Source organism: Toxotes jaculatrix, chromosome 10 (genome assembly GCF_017976425.1).
Source record: "Toxotes jaculatrix isolate fToxJac2 chromosome 10, fToxJac2.pri, whole genome shotgun sequence".
Lineage (NCBI taxonomy): Eukaryota > Metazoa > Chordata > Actinopteri > Toxotidae > Toxotes > Toxotes jaculatrix.
Window position 1 is genome coordinate 17,524,924 of NC_054403.1, and position 24,644 is coordinate 17,549,567.

The 24,644-nt window shown below is 39.8% G+C and overlaps 2 protein-coding genes across 3 annotated transcripts; both read left to right on the plus strand.

Moving 5' to 3' along the window:
* Window positions 1–389: 389 nt before the first annotated feature.
* On the plus strand, window positions 390–4,445 carry trmt112 (tRNA methyltransferase subunit 11-2). Its single transcript, XM_041048253.1, has 4 exons — window positions 390–580; window positions 1,547–1,648; window positions 2,020–2,112; window positions 4,052–4,445. The coding sequence occupies exons 1-4, from the start codon at window positions 506–508 to the stop codon at window positions 4,151–4,153; spliced, it is 372 nt and encodes a 123-aa protein (XP_040904187.1). The 5' UTR covers window positions 390–505; the 3' UTR covers window positions 4,154–4,445.
* Window positions 4,446–4,621: 176 nt separating this feature from the next.
* On the plus strand, window positions 4,622–17,115 carry tgfb5 (transforming growth factor, beta 5). 2 transcript variants are annotated; one of them, XR_005894704.1, is made up of 8 exons: window positions 4,622–8,477; window positions 9,953–10,116; window positions 10,689–10,821; window positions 10,924–11,034; window positions 12,492–12,672; window positions 13,103–13,256; window positions 14,849–15,748; window positions 16,082–17,115. XR_005894704.1 is itself a non-coding variant. In XM_041048252.1 (7 exons), exons 1-7 carry the CDS (start codon window positions 8,120–8,122, stop codon window positions 15,005–15,007), a joined length of 1,260 nt encoding a protein of 419 aa, XP_040904186.1. In that variant the 5' UTR covers window positions 4,622–8,119; the 3' UTR covers window positions 15,008–17,115. The 2 variants fall into 2 exon arrangements, 1 of the variants encoding a protein (XP_040904186.1); XM_041048252.1 differs by having other exon boundaries at window positions 14,849–17,115.
* The last annotated feature ends 7,529 nt before the right edge of the window (window positions 17,116–24,644 follow it).

The following is a 24,644-nucleotide window of genomic DNA, read 5'->3' on the forward strand; positions in this document are numbered from 1 at the left end:
TGAGATATGATCCATCGGGAAACGTTAAAATACTAAACATTATATATAACGCCCAGAACTTAATTAAGCTGTTATCTGGCCCCTGAATAAATGAGTACTTCAGGGTCTGCCTTAACAACGTTGACGCTGGTAACGACACATAAACCCAGCAGCCCACTTAAACATTACAACAATATTCGTATGTATAAAACAAAGCTTACATTCAAAATAAATGAAATGCAATTCAACAGCACCACAAACTTCACCCGTTAAAATGATATAGTTGAATCTCTAGAACGCTTTCAATAAAAACTAAACATATAGCACAGTATAGCAGAGGCGCCTATAACCTGTTAGAGAGGAACCAAAGGTGGTGACGCCAAAGCTTCGCCGGAACGTTTTAGCGACGCAACATCGACACTTCCGGTCCACATGTAAACGCCACAGCTAAAGCGTGATTTACGCGTAGATACAGAAAAACTGTGATTCTCTGTTACCTGTAATTTTTCAGCGTCTGCGTGTAAATATGAAGCTGCTCACACACAACATGTTGACGTCTCACGTGAAGGGAGTCATGAAAGGTTACCCGTTGCTCATCAAGGTAAACTGGACACACCTGGCTACATCACTGCTAGCACTGCTGACTTTAACGTAACATCTTAGTCTTAATGCTGCGTGTTCTGTGTCGTTCAGGCCGTAAAAAACAAAGAGTGTGTAAGTGAATGTAAGATCGATAATTGACAACAATTAAACTGACACCTGATCTGACAAACGCTGTATTACTTACACCCGTTCAGTCTCACAATTCAGTCCCACGGTTCTCCCATAAGGCTGTGAAGTTTATGATGCTCCGTTTTTGTTGACATTGTCGCAAATGTGTAAATTCAGTTATACGTTTATTACTGAGGTCACAGTGTTTCTCTGTTTGTCCTCAGTATGTGCAAACGTGAGGGGAGCAGAGTGTTAGGAACAATCCAGCAAAACACCATCGCTAACTATGAACTTAATGCCAAAACAGACAATCAAATGAATACCTGTAGGACAGTGTCAGCAGAAACTGGCCATTATAAGCAACATTAAAGATGCCCACTTTGTAAAGTTTGTAGAGCTCAAACAACCAATTTCTGTCACATTTAGCTTAACAATAAAAAAGCAGTCTGAACTTTTAATAGTCTCACATTTACAAGATTTAAATTAAATTTATCAACCTTTTTTAAAATCCATTTTTGCTTCTAAAACAGTAATACATGTAATGTATGTCACAAAAGATTAATCGACCTTTGCTCCAAATATCTCTCATTATCTGTTTAGTTGTCTCTTTAGCAGCAAAGGACAAAGCCAGGACATTTTTTTTTCATAAAAACACCACCTCCAACATAGATCTCTGATGACTCCTCTTTTAATCGATTTCAAATTTAAAGTCACAAAATATCAGATTTGGACTCACCCATATATCACTATGTTCTATTTCAATTATCTCCAGGCCCCATGATCCACAAATGTCAGAAGAGGACTAGCTGCTGTTTTAGGAATCTGAATGTAATGGTATGTTTTTGTTTTTTTGCAGGCAACTGAGGTGAAGGTAAATGAGGTAGAGTTCAACCCTCAGTTTGTCAGCCGGATGATTCCCAAACTGGAGTGGAGCGCTCTGGTCCAGGCTGCAGAGGAGGTGAGTCTCACTGCACCAGAGACTGTTGAGCAGTGTGATATGATGCGCTTCTTTGAACCTTATAAACCTTTCCGTTGTGCAGACAGTACTTGCTAAGGGAAGTGTTTGAACATAAAAGAAATATTTACAAGATGTGTTCTCACAACCATACAGGCTCGATGTTAAATCCTTAAGATGAAAGCAACCTGCTCAGTAGTAGCTGGACATTTTCAGTGTTTGAGAATACAGACAATTAAGACAGTCACTTTAGAAAAAGCCCAGTACAAGCATTCATTACTCATCAGATCACTGTTAAACTTTTTCCCCATTACAGAGATCCACTCCCGAACCAGCTGTTTGAATTCTTGCTTCTGTGTGTTTTCTCTCTGTAGCTGGGTCATCGGCAAGACCTGCCAGGTGAGCTGGTGCCAGACTACGAGAACAACGAAGACTTCCTGAAGAAAGTGCACAGAGTGCTATTAGAGGTAAAAGCTGAGTCAGTCCTGTCAGTGCTGGTGGGTGTTTTGTCTTCAGTGGTACTTGTAGTTATATTTCTGGCATGTGAATGTTTTTTCGAGTAACTGATCTTTAAAATGTCTGAAAATGGTGAAAAAAATGGTGTAAAACACCTGTAGATTTGGTGACTCATCAAATGTCTTATTTTGTTTGACCAACAATAAAAGCCAAATATATTCAGTTTAAAGTGATTTAAAACAGAGTAAAGTCTTCATATTGGAGAAGCTGGAACTAGAGACAGTTTGGCATTTTAGCTTAAAAATGACTAAAACCATTATCAGTGTAGATGCATTTTTAATTTGCAGCTCCAATTCTTTACAAAGATCTGGTTCTGGGACATTTATTTTAATTTAATTTCATAAGATGTTTTAGCTCTTTGTTTTTTAATTTTTAGTCAAACCAACACAAAGACCGCCTTTCCATTCTTGACACTGTTTGCCATGTGCACCCCAGCAGGGTTTCTTATTCTTGTTTCATTTAGCACAGTGAATGATTATAATAATTATGGGATATCTTTGTGTAGAACACTTTTTTTTTTAAAAGTATGACATTTGCTCTCTTACAATTGCACACAAAAGTACAGTATGTACTTTACATCCTGTTTCTATTACTGGCAACAGCAATTAGCAACAAAGCTTTCATGTGGTCGTCTCCTGCTCAGTGTCTTGTTTTTCATTACAGCTCCATGTCCTTTCAGTGGAGGAAAGGGACATTTTCAGAGCAATAGAATACACGGACTTAAATACTATAGTTTTAGACATTATTTTAATCATTATGTTCAATGACTCCTGAATATTAAACATGTTATTTAACACCTCATTCCAAATCCGAGGGCATTAATCTGCTGCTGTGACAGCATCCACTCTTCCAGGAGGGTTTAACACTAGATTTAGGAACTTGACTGAAGAGGTTTGTTCCCATCCAGTCACAAGAGCATCATGGTTGGCGTTTCAGTTCATCTCAAAGGTGCTGGATGAGGCTGAGGTCAGGGCTCCACACAGAGCTCTATACAGAGCCTGCTTTATTGACAGGGGCACTGTCATGTTGATTTTGTTTGGTAAATTACCGCCACCTATGGATCACTGGATAACAGTGTAAAGCGTTTTCCAAAACTGTCTATCGTGTCACCCGCATGAGCATGCAAGAGATAAACAAAATAAGGAACCTCTCTATGGTGCTACCAATGGCCAGAAACTCCACAGAGAACTTTTAACTTTATATAATCTTTGTGGTTGCATACTAGATGAAAAATATGAATACAGATAAACCTCTTAGCAAGGTTCAGGTAGGGACTCACGCAGATTTCAGTTGAATGCCAAAAGATGCTGATGAAATCAGTCCATGGTTGCCTTGGATACTGATGACTTATTTTAGAGGAGCAGTGTGTAGGATTTAGGTGGCTCTAGTCTAGCGATTTCTGCCTCTAGTAGGCAGAAATTGCCTGAAACTAAGAATTGTGTTAGAATGAGCCCTTCATCTCTTCCTGCCTGCCATGTTTCTACAGTGGCCCAGGCCGAACAAACCAAACACTGGATCTAGAGAGGGCCTTTTGCATTTTTTAATATTACCTGAAGGCTGCCGTAGGTTCTCCTACACGCTTGGAAAGGGAGGGGTGAGAGGAGGGATATTCAGTTGGTTGCGATCTGCAACCTCACCGCTAGGTGCCACTAAATCTTACGCACTGGTCCTTTTAATTAAAAATGAGCCAATTGTTGTTGGGAACGTCGGGATGAATGAGGAACAATGAGGCAGAGACTGCACCAAATTCAAGATAATTACTGCAAAAAAAGTAGCCTTATGGCAACAGGGGTGTATAGAGTTTTTGCCCTATAGTGTTTTTTGCTCTCTGATGACACCTAGTGGTGGTCTCACACCTTGTGTCTGTTTTTGGCTGTGTGTGTGTTGCAGGTGGAGGTGATAGAGGGCTGTCTGCAGTGTCCCGAGTCAGGACGAGAATTCCCAATCTCCAAAGGAATCCCCAACATGCTGCTGAACGAAGATGAGGTGTAAACACCAGCTTGACGGTTCTCGTTACGCAGCCTGACCCCAAACTGTCACTCAGATGGGATTGTGGGTATTCAGAGAGGAGAGAGAGGCTGGACTCTGGTTTGAGTCGGTGCCATGAGAAAATAGGCCACACTGTTCAGTTGATTGTAGTTACGACATTTTAAGCGGCTGATGCTGGCGATGGAGGGAAGTGATCTGAAGTGGAACGGATGGAAATGTTCCCCGAGCGTAACCCCCAGTGGTTTTATCTGTATTTATTTTTGTAACTGTTCTGGCTCTTTCTTTTTTTTCCCCTCTTTTTTTTTTTCAATAAAACTGTCCTGATTTCCATGACAGCCAAAATTGTTTTAGGTTTCTTTGGAAAATATGGATTCAATTATATTAGAGGCATGCTAAAATATAGCCCCACTTGTGTGTGCTGAGGCTCTGAACCCCATCTCGCCCTCTCTCAGGGTTTAAGAAAGTGCTGAGGGCCAGATGACGTGGCAGTGGCTTGTCTATATTTGGCTTTGAGGAAAAGAGGCAGAAAAAGCAGGCAGGCTAGAAGTTGTTTTTGAGGAAGTCTTTTTTTTTTTTCTTTCTTTCTTTTAAGCCACACATTACAGCACACACACACGCATACGTACACACAAACAACACTCCACCTGGGCAGACTCCTGTGATCTGAGATGCCCCACAGTGTGTCTGATCTTTTTAAGAACATAGTTGAAAGAAAGAGTTTATGTCCACAAAGAGAAATTGTGTCTTTCCAGTCATTTCTGGTTGTCTGAGATGGTGCAGCAGCAGCAGCAGCAGTCAAGTTGGGACAGGAGCGTGTTTGTTCGCAGGCGGTGTTATCATTTTTAGAAACCTTGCCAGGACAGACGATGAAGGGGGGGGTTTGCCCTGACCAGAAGCCTCGAGGCAGCCTGAGTCTCTCCTACCTTTCCCTTCTACTTACAGCAATTACAGGCCTGCACCCGCAACTATAATAACGGTATAATGGGATGGCAGCAGAGCAGCAATAAAAGCCACCCCTGACAGATTAACAGTCCTCTCCAAGTTCTGAACTGTAATTAACAATGAGACCGAAGAGGAACAGAGAGGAAAGAAAGGAGCTGGATTGAAAGCTTGAAAAGATAAAGATAAAAAGGGATGGGCTCTCTGTGGAGTGATTTAATAAAATTAGGATAAGCCTTTAACCCTCAGCAGTGAATGAGTCTAAGCTGGAAATCGCACTGAGATCCCGACTAAAGCTGCATTTTGAAATCACTGGAATCGACTTATACATCTAATTTCTCCCTCTTCCATTCTGACATTTTGGCGCTTGAAGATTTAGTTTGACATGTTGGGAAATAATCTCGTCTGTGCAGAAGTCTGAAGCTACAAGCGACAGCAAGCAAAGATTCACTTAACAAATCGACGGAAAAAAAGTTAGCCAGGCTTAGGTAACACAATCCACCCACTGTATAAAAACCAGGCAGTTATGTACCAGTCAATTTCAGTAACTTCCAGCAGGTCCAAGCCAAAAACAATTGTCCGGTGTTGCACTGTTGTCTGCGAACACCTCGAAGTCAGAGTACAGGGGGCGCTGTTGGCATGGTTGGTAGAGCTGGGAAGGATTCTCATGTTCACGACTTTTGAGTGTTCACGTCATGTGGCAACTCAAGACCGTTTGTTGTGAACACACAGGCAATTGTGTGACAGTTAAAAATATTGTGCGTTGACAGTTTGATGCTGCGTTCACGCAATGTTGGCAGAATGGGAAGAGTGGGAATAACACCTGTTATTCCAATTTGGTGTTCATGCATTATTCCAAGGTGGTTAGCCCTGTCCTTAGTGCTAACCTTGTAGTAACACCAGTTTGATACCAAGAGAAACCGGATACAACAGCCTACTAATATAATGAGCTCAATTGTACAAGTAGTTGTTGCTATTCTGCTTCATTCTGCTGTGCTTCTGTTGACCTCTGTTGCATCCAGTAATTATCAAGAACATGGTGTTTCTCTCACCTTGTTTAAAGACTGAATAACACCAAAGATATTTATCAGGGGTGAACAGAAGCACAGCAGAATGAAGCTCACATTTTCTGACACGGGCTGAACAGAAAGTGCGACTCTGCTGTGTCTGGAAGTGGAACAAAAATATGCAACATGTTAGGAATTTGCCCTGTCTTTAACCCAACTCAAATTAAATTGCATGTCTTTTTTCTGCTTCATATCTGCTCTGTAAAATCACATGTCCTGTAAAAAGAAACCAAAAGGGGGAAATTTATATTTTCAATTTTTTATTTTTGTTTATTTATTTATTTTTTGTTTCATGGGGGCATCCACTAGTTAGGCATTAATCCAGTGAAGTCCTCTGGTTTGAGTCTAGAAATGCGACAAAATTGTGATTAATAGCAGCAACTGCTTATACAAAATAAGGCTCTGATCTCACCATGCAGACATGAGAGGTGGAGCGTTTATCAATCTTCTCATCTAATCCTCTGTAATAAAGAGAATAAGCATATTTCTAAAAATGCAGAACTAATCCTTTATGCCTGATATGCCCTCAGGAGATGTTTACCTGTGGCGAGAGGGTGGTGCAGGCATTTTTGTGGCGAGCAGAAATTGCAAAATGTGTGTGTATCTCTGTGTGTGCCTCCTCTAGTGAGGGGAAGATGGCTCTTGCCTACATAATCACACACTCCCTTCACTTTGGTGGCAACCCGCCCCACCTCCACCACCACCACCACCACCTCTCTCTACATCCAGTCCCTCCCTCCCAGACTCCTTCTGTCTGAGTCTCTGTGCATTTCTCACAGAGGATCTGCAGAATAATGGAGTCACATCATGCAGCAGGTCTCCGTGTTTTCAGCAGAGCTTTCACCCCAGCAGGCATCAGGCTGGAGCTTATTTAACCTGGGGATCTGTAATTTACTGTAAAGTTTACTGTTTTTTTTCTGAAATTCACAGCACAAGGACTTCTTTCATATATTTTTCTGCGTCATGTCTTTTTATGTCGTCTGACGTCTTCTGTGTTTTGATGTTTATGTGAGGGGGATTAACAGGCCCACCATGGTTTTTCCAACATAAATCAACCGTTTTTCCTACGTTTTGGTGCAGGCTGCCTCTGTTTACCTATAACAGGGAATGGGAGGATCTCACTGGGTTTTTTTTTTATAAGGCTGTAACTAGGTTTTCTCGAAGCGGGTATGGGCCAGTTTTTTGCGCCACAGATGGGTCTTTCGGTGGTAAAAGCACAGGAACCCTGCTGCTTCAGATGAAGTGAGCAGCCCAGGTTTTGGTTTGGAGGATTTGCGACATGGGCTGAGCTCCTGTGATGACTTTTTTCTCCTGAAAGCTGTTGAATTATCCGAGGATGGACGACGGAGACGGATAAAAAACAAACGTAACTAACAGACTGTAGTTTAATATCTTCACCTTTACTTGCTGAAAGCGCGCGCGCACCGGCGCGGAACAACACCGGAGTTTTGGAGCGCACCAGACTGGAACTGAAGCGTCAGCCAAATTTCCGATCACTAAATTGGAGGTTTTTACAGTGGAGTTTGGTTGTTGTATCATATCATTTGGCATTTAAAGGCAGTTCTCTTCAGTACTGATTTCATGAATATAGTTTCTTTTAGATTTATTAACTTAAACGTAGACTCTAAGGAATAAATGACAATGCGTCTTTATGTGTGTGGTACAGGCGCACGTATGAACAATGTTATAAAATTACCATAGCAGAATAAATGTGAAGTCAGCAGATGTGGTTTTCCTTTTCCACATGAAGTGGTTTTGACCAAAATACTCTGTTAGAGCTGGATATTGGATTCTTGGGGTTTTGGAGGCATTGGTTTAACCCTCAGGTTTAATTCTTAAATCACTTCACGCTCATATTTCTTCGTGCTTGGCTTTGAGACTCAGCCGTTAGTCACAGTCCACCACAGTGACCTTCGTTGTTTCAGCTGGATTTCCCTCCTTCCCTACGTCTCCTCGCCGGACAATGTGGCTCCCCCGCCTCGCGCTGCTGCTGCTGATCCGGTTCTCCGGTGTGTTGCTAGTGGAGGGGCTCAACACGTGCCAGTCCATCAACCTGGACGCACAGAAATCCCGGCGCATCGAGGCGGTCCGTGGACAGATCCTCAGCAAGCTCCGCATCCGCAGCCCGCCGGACGATGACGACGCTCCGCCGCCTGGCCCGGTGCCCCCGGAGGTCATTCTGCTGTACAACAGCACGCGGGAGCTGCTCAAAGAGCGCGCGCGTCTGGCCGAGTCCGCGTGCGAGCGCGAGAGCAGCGAGGAGGACTATTACGCCAAAGAGGTGCAGAGGATTGACATGCTGCCCCCCCGCACCGACACAAGTGAGTCCATGTGTGAGGTATGACAGTGGTTCTCAATGTGTGGTCCGGGGGCCTAAGAGGGCCCAAAATGAACCCACTAAAAATGATCCAGGTTCCATAACATAATGGTTCCTAACTTTTTGAGTCAGTATATTACTGCATTGGTGTCCCAAGGCCCAGGTTGGGAACTGCTGACATTTATTAGGAGTCTGTATTTATAGATTTATGATTGTTCACTGTTATCTAGCGCTATTTTAGTCAAGTAAAAGATCTGTATTCAAAATCTCACTGAAGTAATTGTACAGAAACATTAGGAGCAAAACCTATTTGTTAAAAATTAAACCTGGTTCATTTGCTGATGTACTGATGCATAAGCACTAATTTAATATCTTTAAGTTCAATCTGTCGTACTGGACTATATTTTACATGGTTAAAGCCTTTGGCATCACTTCAAGTCCCCTTAATTAGCTTTTATAAGCAGTGTATAAACATTTAATAAATGGATTATTACAGATAATGTAGTCATAGGCAGCAATATGGACGTTTTTAAGTGTTTATTAATGTGCAGTATTTGTCAACAATCATAACTTCTATGTAGACATATTGCATGATTACAATATTTTTCTACATTATGATTTGTTTGTTCTACAGTTATGAGTGTCTACAGGAGGCGTCATAGTTGACAAATTCATAAATAAGCATTTATATCAGCGTACAACTACATTACACAGTTTATTAAATGTTTATGGACTGCTTATGAATGCTAAATTGTGAAACGTTTTATCTGCAGAATAACTCATATCTGAAGCTGTCAGATCCAGTAAATAGAGTGAAAAGTACCGTAAGATATTTCCCTCTGGAATGGACTAAGGTTTCACAAAATGGAAATTCAAAAATAAAGTGCTTGTACTTTAGAATTAAACTTAATTACGACGTTTGCACAGACAATACATCAACAGAAATACTGCCTGTCATGTCCGGTTTAAACCAAGAGATATTGCAGGGAGCTGCAGTGCTACTGCCCGTAAAACAGAATCAGTGGTGTTTGGGAAAATGGGGGACGGATGGAGAGCTACCCTCCTCCCTCCTTCAGCAGCCACTGTAGGTAGGACAATTCTCTGATCCCTTCAGAGCAGCTTTATGGTGCTAAAGCTCGGTGGTGATGGGCTGCATTTGAGAGATTTTAAGAATAATGGTGCAGGAAACACATCTGTCTGTATGGTAGGTGATGTCTCATACAGTTAAAAACCCACGAATGCAACAATTACCCATATATTAAACATACAACCAGACACATTTACTCACTATACCCAAACCTATCATTTAGTTTCGAGACACTCATCAGCAGTAATTATGTCCGAGACAATGCATCAGTCCCACAGCACTGTTTTAACCAATGGTATAAATACAACATTGTCTAAGAAGGCATGAGATGTTGTTGAAGCATTAGTCATCCTTATATGCTTTGTGTTTTTTGTTTTTTTCTCTCCATCCAGATGCTGTGCAGCCAGTGGCACCCAGCCCCCACTACAGAGTCGTCCACTTTGACGTCAGTGGAGTCGACCTGACCAACAGCACCCTGGTCATGGCTGAGTTCAGGATCTTCAGAGCTCCCAACCCGCAGGCCCGGGCCTCAGAGCAGAGAGTGGAGATCTTTCAGGTAAAGAGCAGTGTGACACCAAAAGACAAGGACATCATCAATGTTAGTTAGAGACTGCTGTGCCTTTTTAAGATTCAACGCCTTAGTTATGAATCAGACACTAAATGCTTCTTTCTTTAATTTCAGTTAAATAATATTCATATACTTTGACTGTGATCAGGAATACCGTTTAAATTTGTCTGTTGTGTGGATTTCTCCTCTCAGCATTTTGGGCATCAGGCCAACAAGACTATTATGACACTAAATCTTCACCGGTTAAGATGAATTTATATGTTGGCTTGAGGCACAAATTTCAAACCTCTCACAAAATTAAAATTTTAGCCCCAGGAAAGTGAATTAACATAATTTACAAGCCTGATTAAAGTTCGGCAGGTTGTTATTGGTTTTTACAATGACACAGTGTTATGCTCTTTGCCATTCACATCTTATAACTAAGGCAGATTAACTCACTGGCACTTTAACCACTGTGGAAATGATCATATTTACCATCAGGAAGAGCAGAAGAACTTCTGTACCTCAGCTCCATCACTGTCTGGTTTTTCTGTGTGTGTGCTTTGTTTTTTCTGTGTCAGCTGCTGAAGCCAGATGAAGACAGCACCTCCACTCAGCGTTATATTGATTCCCGCACGGTTCAGCCGAGGGCAAAAGGATCCTGGATCTCTGTGGATGTCACAGAGACCATTAAAGACTGGCTGTCAGATCCAGGTCAGCTTCGGCACCAGACTCCCATTTCCCCATAATGAGCCATACAACCATGTTTGTTTGATTCATCTTCATGTGTGTCCCTTTTCCTTCTTCCTGCTTCAGAGAATAATCTTGGCCTGAAGTTGGGTGTCCACTGTCCCTGCTGCACTTTCGTCCCATCCACCAACAACATTGTTCCCAATAAGAGTGAGGAACTGGAGGCCCTGTTTGCGGGTTAGTTGCAGTTTTTTTTTTCACTCTGCGTCATGCTAACCAAAGCCTTGGTACTTTTACTGTGCATGTCCATGTACAGTGAATGATAAGAGCATCTTTCTAAGGCTCAGATTAACGCCCTGAGATACAAAATCTTAAACTGTACTTATATTTCGGCTTGAGGGAAGATTTTCACACCTCTAGCCCCAAGAAAGTGAGTTAAACTTCCTGCTCAAAAAAAGCTATCACGTCATAGACAGAGACGCTCAGGGAAAGACTGAGATTTGTGATTCTGCCTGATTGAACTTACGATGTTGGTTGTGCGTGGAAAATTAGTCATTCAGCACATAAACCGATAAATTAACAAACATAACAGGTGATGTGCCAGAGATTTGATGAACTATACAAGTGAAGTTAAATTACGGTTAAAAGGTTTCAACTCAGTATCCACTGACATGGATACAACAGGTTGGTTGTAAATGGCCTTGTAAGAGCATTAAAAGCACTTGTGAAAGATTTGTGGGCACGGAAATAAACCCGCAGGTCACAAAATGTGAAGACAAAGAGGAGACTCTTCTGCGAGGCGCCTCCAAAATGATTAATGAATTGCTTGCAGACTATCACACAGGAATAATTGAGAAACTGTTCTTTCACACACTGTGATACTACTGAATACCAGACTGTCTGTGTTGCTTCATTTAGGCCTCAAATTATGGCACTTTCCTCAGGATTTACACTCAGCTGAGCCAAGTCAGTTTTTTTCCCTTCTTGGAAAAAAAATCAACTTTTGATACTGCTGTGAGACAAGCAAGGGCTTGTTTTGAGCTCTTGTGGTCCTGTAGCTCAGAAAGACTCAGAAAAAAAACATGAAATCAGATACAAACAGTCAGGCCATCATTCCTGACCTTGGATTTATTTCAATCTATTTACTGTAATGTGTGTTCAAGAAGTGTAGAAAGTATTTGTACTGCCTCCTCAGAAAAATACTGTAAAGTGTAAAAACCACGTTTAGAGGAAATTCAGGAACATAGTCTGTGAATTTGTTGTTATCGGTGTACATGAACTGCCACATTTTTCTGGCATTCAAATTATGCAGGCTACAAGAAAGAACTCAAAGTGATTCTCAACCCAACTGGGTTTAAAATAGAGCAATGTTGCCACAGGTTACACATATCAGTTCCACTAATGATTGATGTTCCCTTCTCAGATTATTTCATGAACGGCATTCACAGTCCTGAACAGGGAAAACCACAATAACAAAAGCAAAGATTATATTAGACTAAAGTACAGACATAATATTTGTATTATTGTAGGGGAGTAGTAAAAAATACATTTCCCTCTGTGATGTAATGAGGTAGACCTATAAAGTAACACAACATAGAAATACTGAAGTAAAGTACCTCAAAGCTCTACTCATGTACAGTACTTGAGTAAATGTGCTTAGTAACTTTCCATCACTGTACACTGTGTCTCCATAGGTGTGGATGACGAGCAGCTTCGTCAGATAAGAAAGCCCGGTCAGGTTAAAGGCCAGGCGGATTTCAGCACCAAGACTCCACACCTCATCCTCACCCTGCTGCCCAGTGACAGAGTCGACAACCCAGCCAAAAAGAACCGCAAGAAGAGGGCAGCCGCGACAGACTCCTCGACATGCTCCCGGTAGGCCGCCATCCAGCCACATATGTGTGTTTACATGTGACTGACTGACAGCACTGACACTGTCCCAGGATTTGTAGTTTTCTAATTCCAAAATCTAGTTGTGGTGGGCAGTGGATTTCAGTGTTTTATTTTCTCCAGACCCAAAACTCACTTTGCAGGCTATTGTGTGGCAAACAGGGAAAAACTAACAATATTGACCCTGTGTTTAGACTGCAGGCCAATGGGCATGCAGTGTTTTATTTAGACTACTTCACGCTGCAGGGGTAAACTCTGGCAGCCTTGTATGGTCATTACCTTGTGATGGATGGTTCTTCAATGGTGACCTGTGGCCATTTTCCCATGACCCAGCTTTGGGTTCTTGCCCCAGACCTTGAAGAGCAGGATGGGAGTTGAAATGTGAATGGTGTGTCTCTCTCTCTGTGTGTCTCAGTGGCTCAGACCAGGGCTGCTGCTTGCGCTCGCTCTATATCGATTTCAGGCGGGACCTCAACTGGAAGTGGATCCATGAACCCAAAGGTTACAAAGCTAACTTCTGTGCGGGGAACTGTCCTTACCTCTGGAGTGCCAACAACCACTACAACATGGTGAGTGGGGTATTTATGTATGATTAGAGCTGGAAATCAAATGAAAACACTTACTTGGTAGAGACTGAAATGTGTCTGTGATACCCAGCATGTGGCAATTAATGCCTGGCCTGATTTGTAAATGTTGTAGATCCTGATGTAAAACAAACTTTTGCCACTTACAGACTTATTTTATTAAGGCAAAGTTTTCATGACTTATTGTGTTTAGACAACATTTAACACTTTGTCCTGTTTTGTTAAATTGAAAAAAAAAAAAAGATTTTCAAAGGAATAGTTTGACCTTTTGAAAAAACACCTGTTTGGTTTCTTGCCCAGAGTTAGATTATAAGATTGATACCACCGGCAAACAGTGCCAGGAGACGATTAGCTTTGCTTAGCAAAAAGACTGGGGGCAGGGTGGAAACAGCAAGCCTCACTCTGTTTTGTTTTTTTTTTTTTTTTTTAATCACCCACAGTCTGCTCTAAAATTGACTAATTAACATGTTACATGTTGTTTGTTGTCAAGAAATAGTTTGTGTATAAACTAAAGTTTTAGTGCCAGAACATATCTGCAAAACAGTTTTAAACTTTGAGACAATATCCAGCCCTGTAATGTATGATTGGGTTCAGACATAAATACCTTCATAGGTTTGGTTTTGTCAAAAAACAGCAGTTAATGTCATGTCTGGCTGGCTTCTGTGGAACACGCCACCACAAAAATATCTGTGTTAACCACTCAGACGAATAAATTAGACTAACCTTTCTAGTAAGATCAAGACAAAGACAAATGTGCTCTTTTTTTCCAAATTATAATTTTGCTCCAATCTTGAGATTCATGACCTTTCTTTTTGCTAAATAATTTGAATGGAAACAGTAACAGACCTCTCAATGTGAGACAGCCAAATTATATAAACAGAAATCATCTGTGACTGATTAGTTAAAAACAGCTGCTAACATCCAAACAAAAACAACTTCAGAAATGTCAGAAAAGCCTAAGTAACTCCTCTGTCTCTGTAGTAAAAAGCTGTGGTTTGGTGTGAACTCCAAACCTGCTGTCAAAAATCCAGCTGCTGCGTTTTTGCTTGATTTGATTGAGTTTTTGTTGCACACGTTAAAATATATGAAAGAGAAATAGGGAAACACAGAGGGCTAATGGTTCAACAGTGATAAATGTACCAACTGAGCCTTCATCTAAAAGCCCCTGAAAAGTTCCTGGTATTTCTATACAACATTAAATATTTATGATGAAATACGCATCAATCAAAGTCAAAGTTTGGAAGAAACATTCTTTATTATATTTATATATTATTATTTATGAAGAGTTGAAGTCAGGACTGTGTCAGTGTGGTTTAATCAAATATATTTTAGGAAACAGGCTTATTTACCAAGAGACAGAGAACAAGATCAATCACTCTCACATCTGTACAGTAAATATGAAGCTGATCTGTCAGCAGCTGGTTAGCTTGGCTTAGCACAACAACAAAATACAGAGAGTCTGTCATGTGAAACAGTTCTAACCTTGGCAGAAAACTGTGTGTTCATTATTCACAGTGAGAAACTCAAAATATGTTTTCAGGGCCTTTAACTTTCCTTTATGTCTTTTCACTGGTCAGATCCTGCCCCTGTACAACAAGCTGAACCCTGAGGCCTCTGCCTCACCCTGCTGCGTTCCTCAGGACCTGGAGCCCCTTACCATCATGTACTTCATAGGCCGCACACCACGTGTTGAGCAGCTCTCCAACATGGTCGTCAAATCCTGCAAGTGCCGCTGAGAGAAGCGAGTTCAGAGGAAGAGGTGAGGGGGGGAGGACAGAGAGGAGGAGAACCATTACAGGACTAAACCTACAAACTGCTTCGCTCAGGGGGAAATAAAGACGAGAGGACAGATGGATCCTTTGCGCATTAATCTTCGCTGTTTGATCTTCTTTAGCAGATTTTTGAGATGTTATTTTTTTACGCTACCTGACTCAAATATCAGGATTTTGCTCCCATTCTTTAAGAGGCATGAAAACTTTTCAGATCATATTCCCTCTCTCTCTGGAACTTTCCATCTGATATAGGACACTGTAAATATGACAACAAAGCTGAATTAAACCTGTACTTGGAAATTAAAAAGGGGGTGTTGTGTGATTTGGCCACATTTGGTCTGTCTGCTGCATAAAAAAAGATTCTTTTTTATCAGGATTTTAATTACCCCTCCGTCGAGTTCCTGCAGCCGTGGGCAGCTTGATGTGTGCTTGTTTGCTTTAGGTTTGAAGGTGTTGATAGGAAGGAGGCGGCGTGGAAAGGTTTGCAGACGGAGATCTTGAGGCGAGGGAGGCAGGGAGCAGATAGAAAAGAGAGAGAGGAGCTGTGTCCAGGCAGAGGCCCTGCCAGCTCTCTGCGGTCCCGGGCTGAAATCTGCCCGGCGTAAACAGGATGTGAAAGATTTCCAGACACCGACCCGACCACTCACGGAACGCTAGATTTAAATGCTCCCCTCATCTCCTCTGTCTCTCTCACTCTCTCTCTCTGTTGCTCGAGGTTCTGGGATTTGTGGTGGGAGGAGAGAGGGAGAAAAGAGAGGCTTTGAAAATGAGACGTGGGATGATAGGGCTGTATTTGGAACGGCTACAAGTTCGGAAGGTGGTATTTTGCAGTCTTAGCAAATTTGTAACTATTTGGGTCTGGCTCAGAAATTCCGTAATCACACTGTCATGCTCATTTTCTGAATGTGCATTCATTATCTTATTGTAAAAAGCTGTTGACTCATTGCTGTTCCTATGCTATGATTATATTCTGTCATACCTGTGTTTATCATCAGTCTCACTGATTCACTCACGCACAAACACACACGCACACGCGAGTCTCTCTCTCTCTCTCTCTCTCTCTCTCTCTCTCTACACCCAAGTGTCCACATTGACCACTTTTGATAGAATGTCTAAATGCTGAAAATAAAAAACATCCCCAGGGCTCATTTTAAATATAGGCTCTCTGGTATGCCAGTGGTTTGTGTGTGTGTGTGTGTGTGTGTGTGTACGTGTGTGAGAGAGAGAGAGAGAGAGAGAGTGTGTGAGTGAGAGACAGAGAGCAACTGGGTGTGCTGTGTGTGTGTATGTAGCTGGTGAGGTCATGCGTGATAGCACAGAAAATACTTCCTGAATTTAATTGTGATTGTGTATGTGTGTGAAAAACATCTGGAGGCAGATGTTCTGTCTGTGACCCTGCTGAAAGTTGTGAGATGCAGATATTTCATATTTTGAGGCGTTTTGAAAACCCGATGGACAGTAAAGTTTTAGTGGAATAGGATGTAGTCCAGTTTGAGCTTGTCACAACAACATCTGGTCATAGATGTATTACCTGAGCCAGTGGGTTTCATGCATTCACTCATCTTACTGCTCTGCCACAGGAAACACTTGTTTCTGAATTCCTGGCAAATGTTGGTTAATAACCTTATGTAACTGGACACCTCAAACACTGAATTTACCACCAAGGATAGGTCCAAAGATAGAGACAAAAAAAAAACAAGAAAAACATTAACCTCTGATGCTGTCCAGTCATATAGGTAGTTTTGATTTGTCTCTGAGGTTGATGCCTCCACACGTATTCAGTAGAGGTAAATGGGGTTTAGTTTTTGGTGGCCTGATAATCAGGCAGAATGGCAGTTATGTGTTCAGCTCATTATTCAGTCTGTTACTGTGATCATTTTAGCCATTTTCTGTTCATCCTGTCATCATTTCAGCTGACACAGACGTCACATCCAGACAGACCTCTGCAGTGCTAGTTTTTCCATTTCTTAGTTGTAATCTCTGACGCCTCTGTTTAGCTTGCAAACATCTTGGGCTTATGGGAAATGGTGTTCTTTAAAAACTGCTAAAAATAAATACTGAATAAACGACAATATTGAGTTGTTTTTCGATAAACTACTGTCCTACCCACTTCTGGAGTGGGGTCCAGAAGTCTGAGACCATGTTGAAAATCTCTAATATTTTCACATAAACTTGGAAATAATCAGAAAGTTTCATGAAGATATGTCATATACAATGAAGAAGAAAAATTTGGTCAGTTAAAAAATTTAAGCAAATGTGGTGTATTAACCAACCCAACTCCTTTAAAAGATTTCATTAAGTTGTATCCCTTCCACTGAAGCATGTGTTCAGATGACTCTCAGGTGGATGTCATCTACTCATCAGAGACTCTTTGAGTGATTTGCAGCCAGTGTTCACCTGGCTGTGCCTCGGGTTTCCAGCAGATAATTGCTCACTAAGTAACACTGTGAAATTTCATCGGAAAGAAGAATTTGCTAAATAAAGAACGCAAGACTCCAATCAGCAAAAGTTCAGTCAAAAGAAGGCTGTGCATTTAAGGTCTCTGAAGACAAGGAGCAGCTTCTAAACCACGTCTCAGGACAAGAAACAAGGTCAGATGTGCTGGGATGGGATAAGAAACACCTGCATTTCACAGAGAATGACTGGGGGAAAAAGTCCTATTTACTGATAAAGCCAAGTTTGAGATTTACAGCAGAGAATGTTACCACAGTGTATCAAACCCACAGTGAAACATGGAGGTGGGAATATTCAAGTCTGGGACTGTTTTGCCTTCTCTGACTGAGTTCTCTGGAGACACCCTCACCGAATAACTACACCCTGACCAAGAAGAAGCACATGCTACACCCTCTGCTTTGCATCTCTGTGGAGAAGGATTCATACTGCAGCAGGATAATGACTCCAGAAGCACCTCAAAGCTTTGCAAGAACTACTTGAAGACCAAGGAGTCCAGACTTTCCTACACAGTAACCTGGCCTCAGCCCCACTGAAAGTCTATTGGCACAATTGAAGACTGAGAATACCAAGATCTCTATAACGTCACAAGAGGCTCTTTGGATCATTGTCAGATCATGCTGGGATCATCAGGTTTAAAGCAAAAGGGGGACAAACCAAATACTAGGACAGGGGTGTCCAAACTGTTCCACAAAGGGCTGGTGTGGCTGCAGGTTTTTGTTCCAACCAAGCAGCAGCACACCAGACTTGACTCATTTAATCAACTGATCTCAGTCTTCAGACAGTTGATTGGTCACACTGTGTGCTCTTCATTGGTTGGAACAAAAACCTGCAGCCACACCAGCCCTTTGTGGAACAGTTTGGACACCCCTGTACTAGGAAATTTGTGTACTTTTTTTTTCAGAGATTCAGCATTTCACACAAATTGTTAAGATGATATTATCGTTTGTAATGGGAAAAAAATAGTATTACATTCAAAACTGAAGTATCTTGACGAGTGGTCTCAGACCTTTGGAGTTCATTGTCTAAAGCGAACCACACAACATACTGTAGAGAGGGCCTCTGTTCCAAAGCTGGGTTTTAACTTATTAGTGTAGTTACAAATTCCAGAGGGATTTTTAATAAGCTTTTGTAAATCTGGAACAACCAAGCCCCCCCATGCCTGCCCCAAAATCTTAATTCTGTATACTGTGTTCTGATTGGCTCAGGTGTTTTTCCAGCATGGGAGGTGGACATCAGCGTGCACGACTCCTATTTGAATCAGAGATTTGGAACCAGACTTGTGGTGCTCACAGCAGTGAAAAGGACACTTACACAGACAGTTTCTTTGCAAGAGCTCCAGTGAAAAGTGTTCACAGTTTGTTATTCCAAGGATAAATATTGTTTCTGCAAAGACACATTGTTGTTGACTTTTTTCAGTGCTGTAAACACAACAAACAAAATTCCATTCACCCATTTTGCCTCTGAAAATCTGGGCGTATAAAAATCCAAACTATTTGGCGAGACCAACCACTGGGGGTAAGAAACACAATGTGGGGTTTTTATAATCGGGATGAACCGAGCCTTTAAACTGTCGGTCACCATAACAACAGTATTTCTCCAGTCACAGTTGGCAGTAAACTTTCACTGGTGAAGCTGACTACAAACACACTTTAAAAAGTAGCTGAGGATTTAAACAGCATCTGTTTTTTCCTGTGGTATGGCTCATGGTTTAGGCGATAATCCACTCAAGTTTGGTGTAAAACAAAATATAAATTTGAGGTTCATATTTTGAGTATTTCCCTTTTTGTCACTTTATACATTTCAGAGTTAAATATTCTACTTTTTTTTTTTTACTCCACTACATTCATCTCACAGATGTAGTGACACATTATGTTACAAATTAAGATTTTTAATAAAAATAAGTATTTTTGCTTTGTTGTATTGGTACTTTTTTTACTTATAACTTCTTCCACCACTGCAGAGTAGTTAGTGCTGAGCTTTTAGATCACAATCACTTGGTGCATTAGGTTGATAATTACATCACTATGTCAGTTTATAAAGGTTTTTTTTTGCCTCAGCCTTGTCCATTATGTAATGAAATCAGGATGCACACACTTGTACTTACCTGTCTGAACTTCAGAGACAACTTAATGACATATTTGGTCAGTTGTACACGTCTAGCTTTGTTTTTTTCATCAGTTCAGCCACAAGAAACTGTTTTTGAGGCTTTGCAGTTGGGAATTTTCAAAGTGTCTGTTCACTAAAATTACAAAGAAAAAAACATTTTAAAAAAAGGCCTCAATGAAAACAGTTAAACTGTTGACATTTTTGGACACAACAGCAAACAATATTCAGTTCATTGTTTTGGCCCAGAGGCAGAAATCTCATAGATGGATATTTAGATGAACCTAAACAAAATCAAAACTACCTTCATGGTTAGATGCCCCTACAGATCCTGTAGAAAGATTATTTTTCTTTTGTGATTTTGGTGAACTGAGCTTTTAATGTCCTGAGACTGGATTCAGCTGTTTGTTGGAGATTCATCTGTCTTCCCTGAAGAGAGTCAGTTTTTTATCCGAGCTGCTTCTGCTGTTAAAATAGCTTAAAGAGATACAAACTGTTCTCCAGCCATCGCTGTAAAAATTGTTTTTTCTAAGCCACAGTGAGAATGCAGCCTCACTCTGTGTGTGTGTGTGCGTGTGTGTGTGTGTTTGTCGGGGTGCTAGTGCTTGAGCTGTGGTGAGGCTCCCTCCCCCCTGAGTAAACTAGCCCCAGCATCTGTTAGTCTTTTCCACTTAACTACCCCTTGCTATATCCAACCTGTACTTATCCCACAGTAGAGCGCCTTGCTCTGTCTCACACTAGGTCCCACTGTCCTTGGGAGGGGAGTCTGCTTTGGATAGCGACCCCCACTCATATACACACACACACACACACACACACATACACACCTCACTTCACAAACCATGTCTATGCCTTTGACCTTGAGAGGGAGTGTATAAACCCTCATCGAGAGCACACCCACACCCATACATACATAGATCCGGCTTGTGCAGCCTCCATAAAGCAAAACATGTCATGATTCATGGCTCCGGTTCTTGACACACTCCCTCACACTTCCCATACTGACCAAAATGTAAGAGAGCCATTGATAAAGCTTGTAAAAAGCTATTCTCTCTTTCTTACATGCACCTTGTGGTCTGTGTCAAATATAGCTCACATTACAGGTTTTGGAAATACTTTAATCGTCATGACTAGATTGAAATAGTCCTAAGTTGTTTCTGGCAGTTAAATTAAGATACTGCTCTCGGGGCAACAGAACACTATAAACACAAAATAAAACCTTATACAAGCAACAGAACTGCAGAATAACAAGACATAGGAGTAAACAGAAGATACAGATCTGTGGCCTCAGCATTATTGAAGCCATATTCTTCGAGCAGTCAAACTTGGAGAGCAGAGCAGTAGTTGAGGCCCTGTTGGGACAAAACAGCTGGGAGGCCAAACACACAGAGGCCTGGCTGTTCTCTTTTTAGACAGATGAGGGCGACAGTTCTGTCCCTAAATTCATGTCAGGCTGATTTGCATGGATCTGAGGTAAAGAGCAAGGGGGGAGTTGTAGGTTTCAGCAGTGAGGATCACTTCTGCGTTCAAAAAGCTGCAATTCTGCAGCTGCCGCTGGGGGCTGGCTCCAACTTTACAGCCTAAAAAAAACATATTTACAGCCTGGTACATTTTTGTTTTTGGTCTCTATTGATATTTTCCACCTCAATGAACACTGTGGGGGGTTTGTACCACAACCGTTTTAGTGTTATTAAGGGATAAAATTCTTACATAAATTAGGGCGTGGTTACGTTGAGTGACAGCTCCATAGACAGGCACTGTGCAATTTCCCCATTGTGGGACTGTTAAAGGTTTATCTTATCTTATCTCTCTCTGGCAGTTTGCTATTTGTTAAAGCATCGGTTGGGCTAGGAGGCTACATCCAGAGGCCTCCGGCTACCTCCAGCGGTTGACAGGGGCTGCAGTGTCTGTTTGTTTGCCAATGTTCGGATAGGTTTTTGTGACAATATGGCTTGTTGTAATGTAGACTGTACTAACCGACCGTCGAAGGAGTCTGTGTTGCAGTTTTTTCATGAAGTAAATTTCTCACTATTTTACCTGCACTAATTAGCATGTATTAGCATATTTTACCGCTGTGGTTCGAAACAACTGCTTCATGAGCTACCGCGCATATGTCGGAGCCTCGGGTGTCAGAGGACCAAAAATTTGACAAAAAAAGTCAAAAATTTTTTTAACCTCAAACTGTCTGAAAAAACGTCATAGTATAGTATGGCGTCAAAATTTGACCAAAAAAGTAAAAAAAAATTTTGACCTCAAAATGTCATAAAAAACGTCATAGTATGGCGTCAAAATTTGACAAAAAAAGTAAAAAAATTTTTTAACCTCAAACTGTCGGAAAAAACGTCATAGTATAGTATGGCGTCAAAATTTGACCAAAAAAGTAAAAAAAATTTTTGACCTCAAAATGTCATAAAAAACGTCATAGTATGGCGTCAAAATTTGACAAAAAAAGTAAAAAAAATTTTTAACCTCAAACTGTCGGAAAAAACGTCATAGTATAGTATGGCGTCAAAATTTGACCAAAAAAGTAAAAAAAAATTTTGACCTCAAAATGTCATAAAAAACATCATAGTATGTCGTCAAAATTTGACAAAAAAAGTCAAAAAAATTTTTGACCTCAAAATGTCATAAAAAACGTCATAGTATAGTATGGCATCAAACTTTGACAAAAAAAGTCAAAAAATTTTTTGACCTCAAAATGTCATAAAAAACGTCATAGTATAGGAAGGCGTCAAAATCGGCCAAAAAAATTTTTGACCACAAAATGTCATAAAAAACGTCATAGTATAGTAAGGCGTCAAAATCGGCCAAAAAAAGTCAAAAAAATTTTTGACCTCAAAATGTCATAAAAAACGTCATAGTATAGTATGGCGTCAAAATTTGACAAAAAAAGTCAAAAAATTTTTTGACCTCAAAATGTCATAAAAAACGTCATAGTATGGCGTCAAAATTTGACAAAAAAAGTCAAAAATTTTTTTGACCTCAAAATGTCATAAAAAACATCATAGTATAGTATGGCGTCAAAATTTGACAAAAAAAGTCAAAAAATTTTTTGACCTCAAAATGTCATAAAAAAACGTCATAGTATAGTAAGACGTCAAAATCGGACAAAAAAAGTCAAAAAAAATTTTGACCACAAAATGTTATAAAAAACGTCATAGTATAGTAAGGCGTCATAATCGGACAAAAAGAGTCAAAAAATGTTTTGATCTCAAAATGTCATAAGAAAGGTCATAGTATAGTATGGCGTCAAAATTTGACAAAAAAAGTCAATTTTTTTTTAACCTCAAAATGTCATAAAAAACATCATAGTATAGTATGGTTTCAAAATTTGACAAAAAAAGTCAAAAATTTTTTGACCTCAAAATGTCATAAAAAATGTCATAGTATAGTATGGCGTCAAAATATGACAAAAAAAGTCAAAAAAATTTTTGACCTCAAAATGTCATAAAAAACGTCATAGTATAGTAAGGCGTCAAAATTTGACAAAAAAAGTCAAAAAAATTTTTGACCTCAAAATGTCATAAAAAAATGTCATAGTATAGTATGGCATCAAAATTTGACCAAAAAAGTCAAAAAAATGTTTGACCTCAAAATGTCATAAAAAACGTCATAGTATGGCGTCAAAATTTGACAAAAAAAGTCAAAAAATTTTTTGACCTCAAAATGTCATAAAAAACATCATAGTATAGTATGGCGTCAAAATTTGACAAAAAAAGTCAAAAATTTTTTTGACCTCAAAATGTCATAAAAAACGTCATAATATAGTAAGGCGTCAAAATCGGCCAAAAAAAGTCAAAAAAATTTTTGACCTCAAAATGTCATAAAAAACGTCATAGTATAGTAAGGCGTCAAAATCGGACAAAAAAAGTCAAAAAAATTTTTGACCTCAAAATGTCATAAAAAACGTCATAGTATGGCGTCAAAATTTGACAAAAAAAAGTCAAAAATTTTTTTGACCTCAAAATGTCATAAAAAACATCATAGTATAGTATGGCGTCAAAATTTGACAAAAAAAGTCAAAAAATTTTTTGACCTCAAAATGTCATAAAAAGCGTCATAGTATAGTAAGGCGTCAAAATCGGCCAAAAAAAGTCAAAATTTTTTTAACCTCAAAATGTCATAAAAAACCTCATAGTATAGTATGGTTTCAAAATTTGACAAAAAAAGTCAAAAATTTTTTTGACCTCAAAATGTCATAAAAAACGTCATAGTAGAGTATGGCGTCAAAATATGACAAAAAAAAGTCAAAATTTTTTTTGACCTCAAAATGTCATAAAAAACGTCATAGTATAGTATGGCGTCAAAATTTGACAAAAAAAGTCAAAAAATTTTTTGACCTCAAAATGTCATAAAAAACGTCATAGTATAGTATGGCGTCAAAATATGACAAAAAAAGTCAAAAAATTTTTTGACCTCAAAATGTCATAAAAAACGTCATAGTATAGTATGGCGTCAAAATATGACAAAAAAAGTCAAAATTTTTTTTGACCTCAAAATGTCAAAAAAAACGTCATAGTATAGTATGGCGTCAAAATATGACAAAAAAAGTCAAAATTTTTTTTGACCTCAAAATGTCAAAAAAAACGTCATAGTATAGTATGGCGTCAAAATATGACAAAAAAAGTCAAAATTTTTTTTGACCTCAAAATGTCATAAAAAACGTCATAGTATAGTATGGCGTCAAAATATGACAAAAAAAGTCAAAATTTTTTTTGACCTCAAAATGTCATAAAAAACGTCATAGTATAGTATGGCGTCAAAATTTGACAAAAAAAGTCAAAAAAATTTTTGACCTCAAAATGTCATAAAAAAACGTCATAGTATAGTATGGCGTCAAAATATGACAAAAAAAGTCAAAAAATTTTTTGACCTCAAAATGTCATAAAAAACATCATAGTATAGTATGGCGTCAAAATTTGACAAAAAAAGTCAAAAATTTTTTTGACCTCAAAATGTCATAAAAAACGTCATAGTATAGTAAGGCGTCAAAATCGGCCAAAAAAAGTCAAAAAAATTTTTGACCTCAAAATGTCATAAAAAA

Bases quoted from the DNA above. Each gene is read 5' to 3' on its own strand.
- trmt112 (XM_041048253.1), top strand. From the start codon at position 506: ATGAAGCTGCTCACACACAACATGTTGACGTCTCACGTGAAGGGAGTC. The intron at 1,649-2,019 runs GTGAGTCTCACT...TTCTCTCTGTAG, and splicing joins TGGTCCAGGCTGCAGAGGAG to CTGGGTCATCGGCAAGACCT. The intron at 2,113-4,051 runs GTAAAAGCTGAG...TGTGTGTTGCAG, and splicing joins TGCACAGAGTGCTATTAGAG to GTGGAGGTGATAGAGGGCTG.
- tgfb5 (XM_041048252.1), top strand. From the start codon at position 8,120: ATGTGGCTCCCCCGCCTCGCGCTGCTGCTGCTGATCCGGTTCTCCGGT. The intron at 10,822-10,923 runs GTCAGCTTCGGC...TTCCTGCTTCAG, and splicing joins AGACTGGCTGTCAGATCCAG to AGAATAATCTTGGCCTGAAG. The intron at 13,257-14,848 runs GTGAGTGGGGTA...TTCACTGGTCAG, and splicing joins CCAACAACCACTACAACATG to ATCCTGCCCCTGTACAACAA.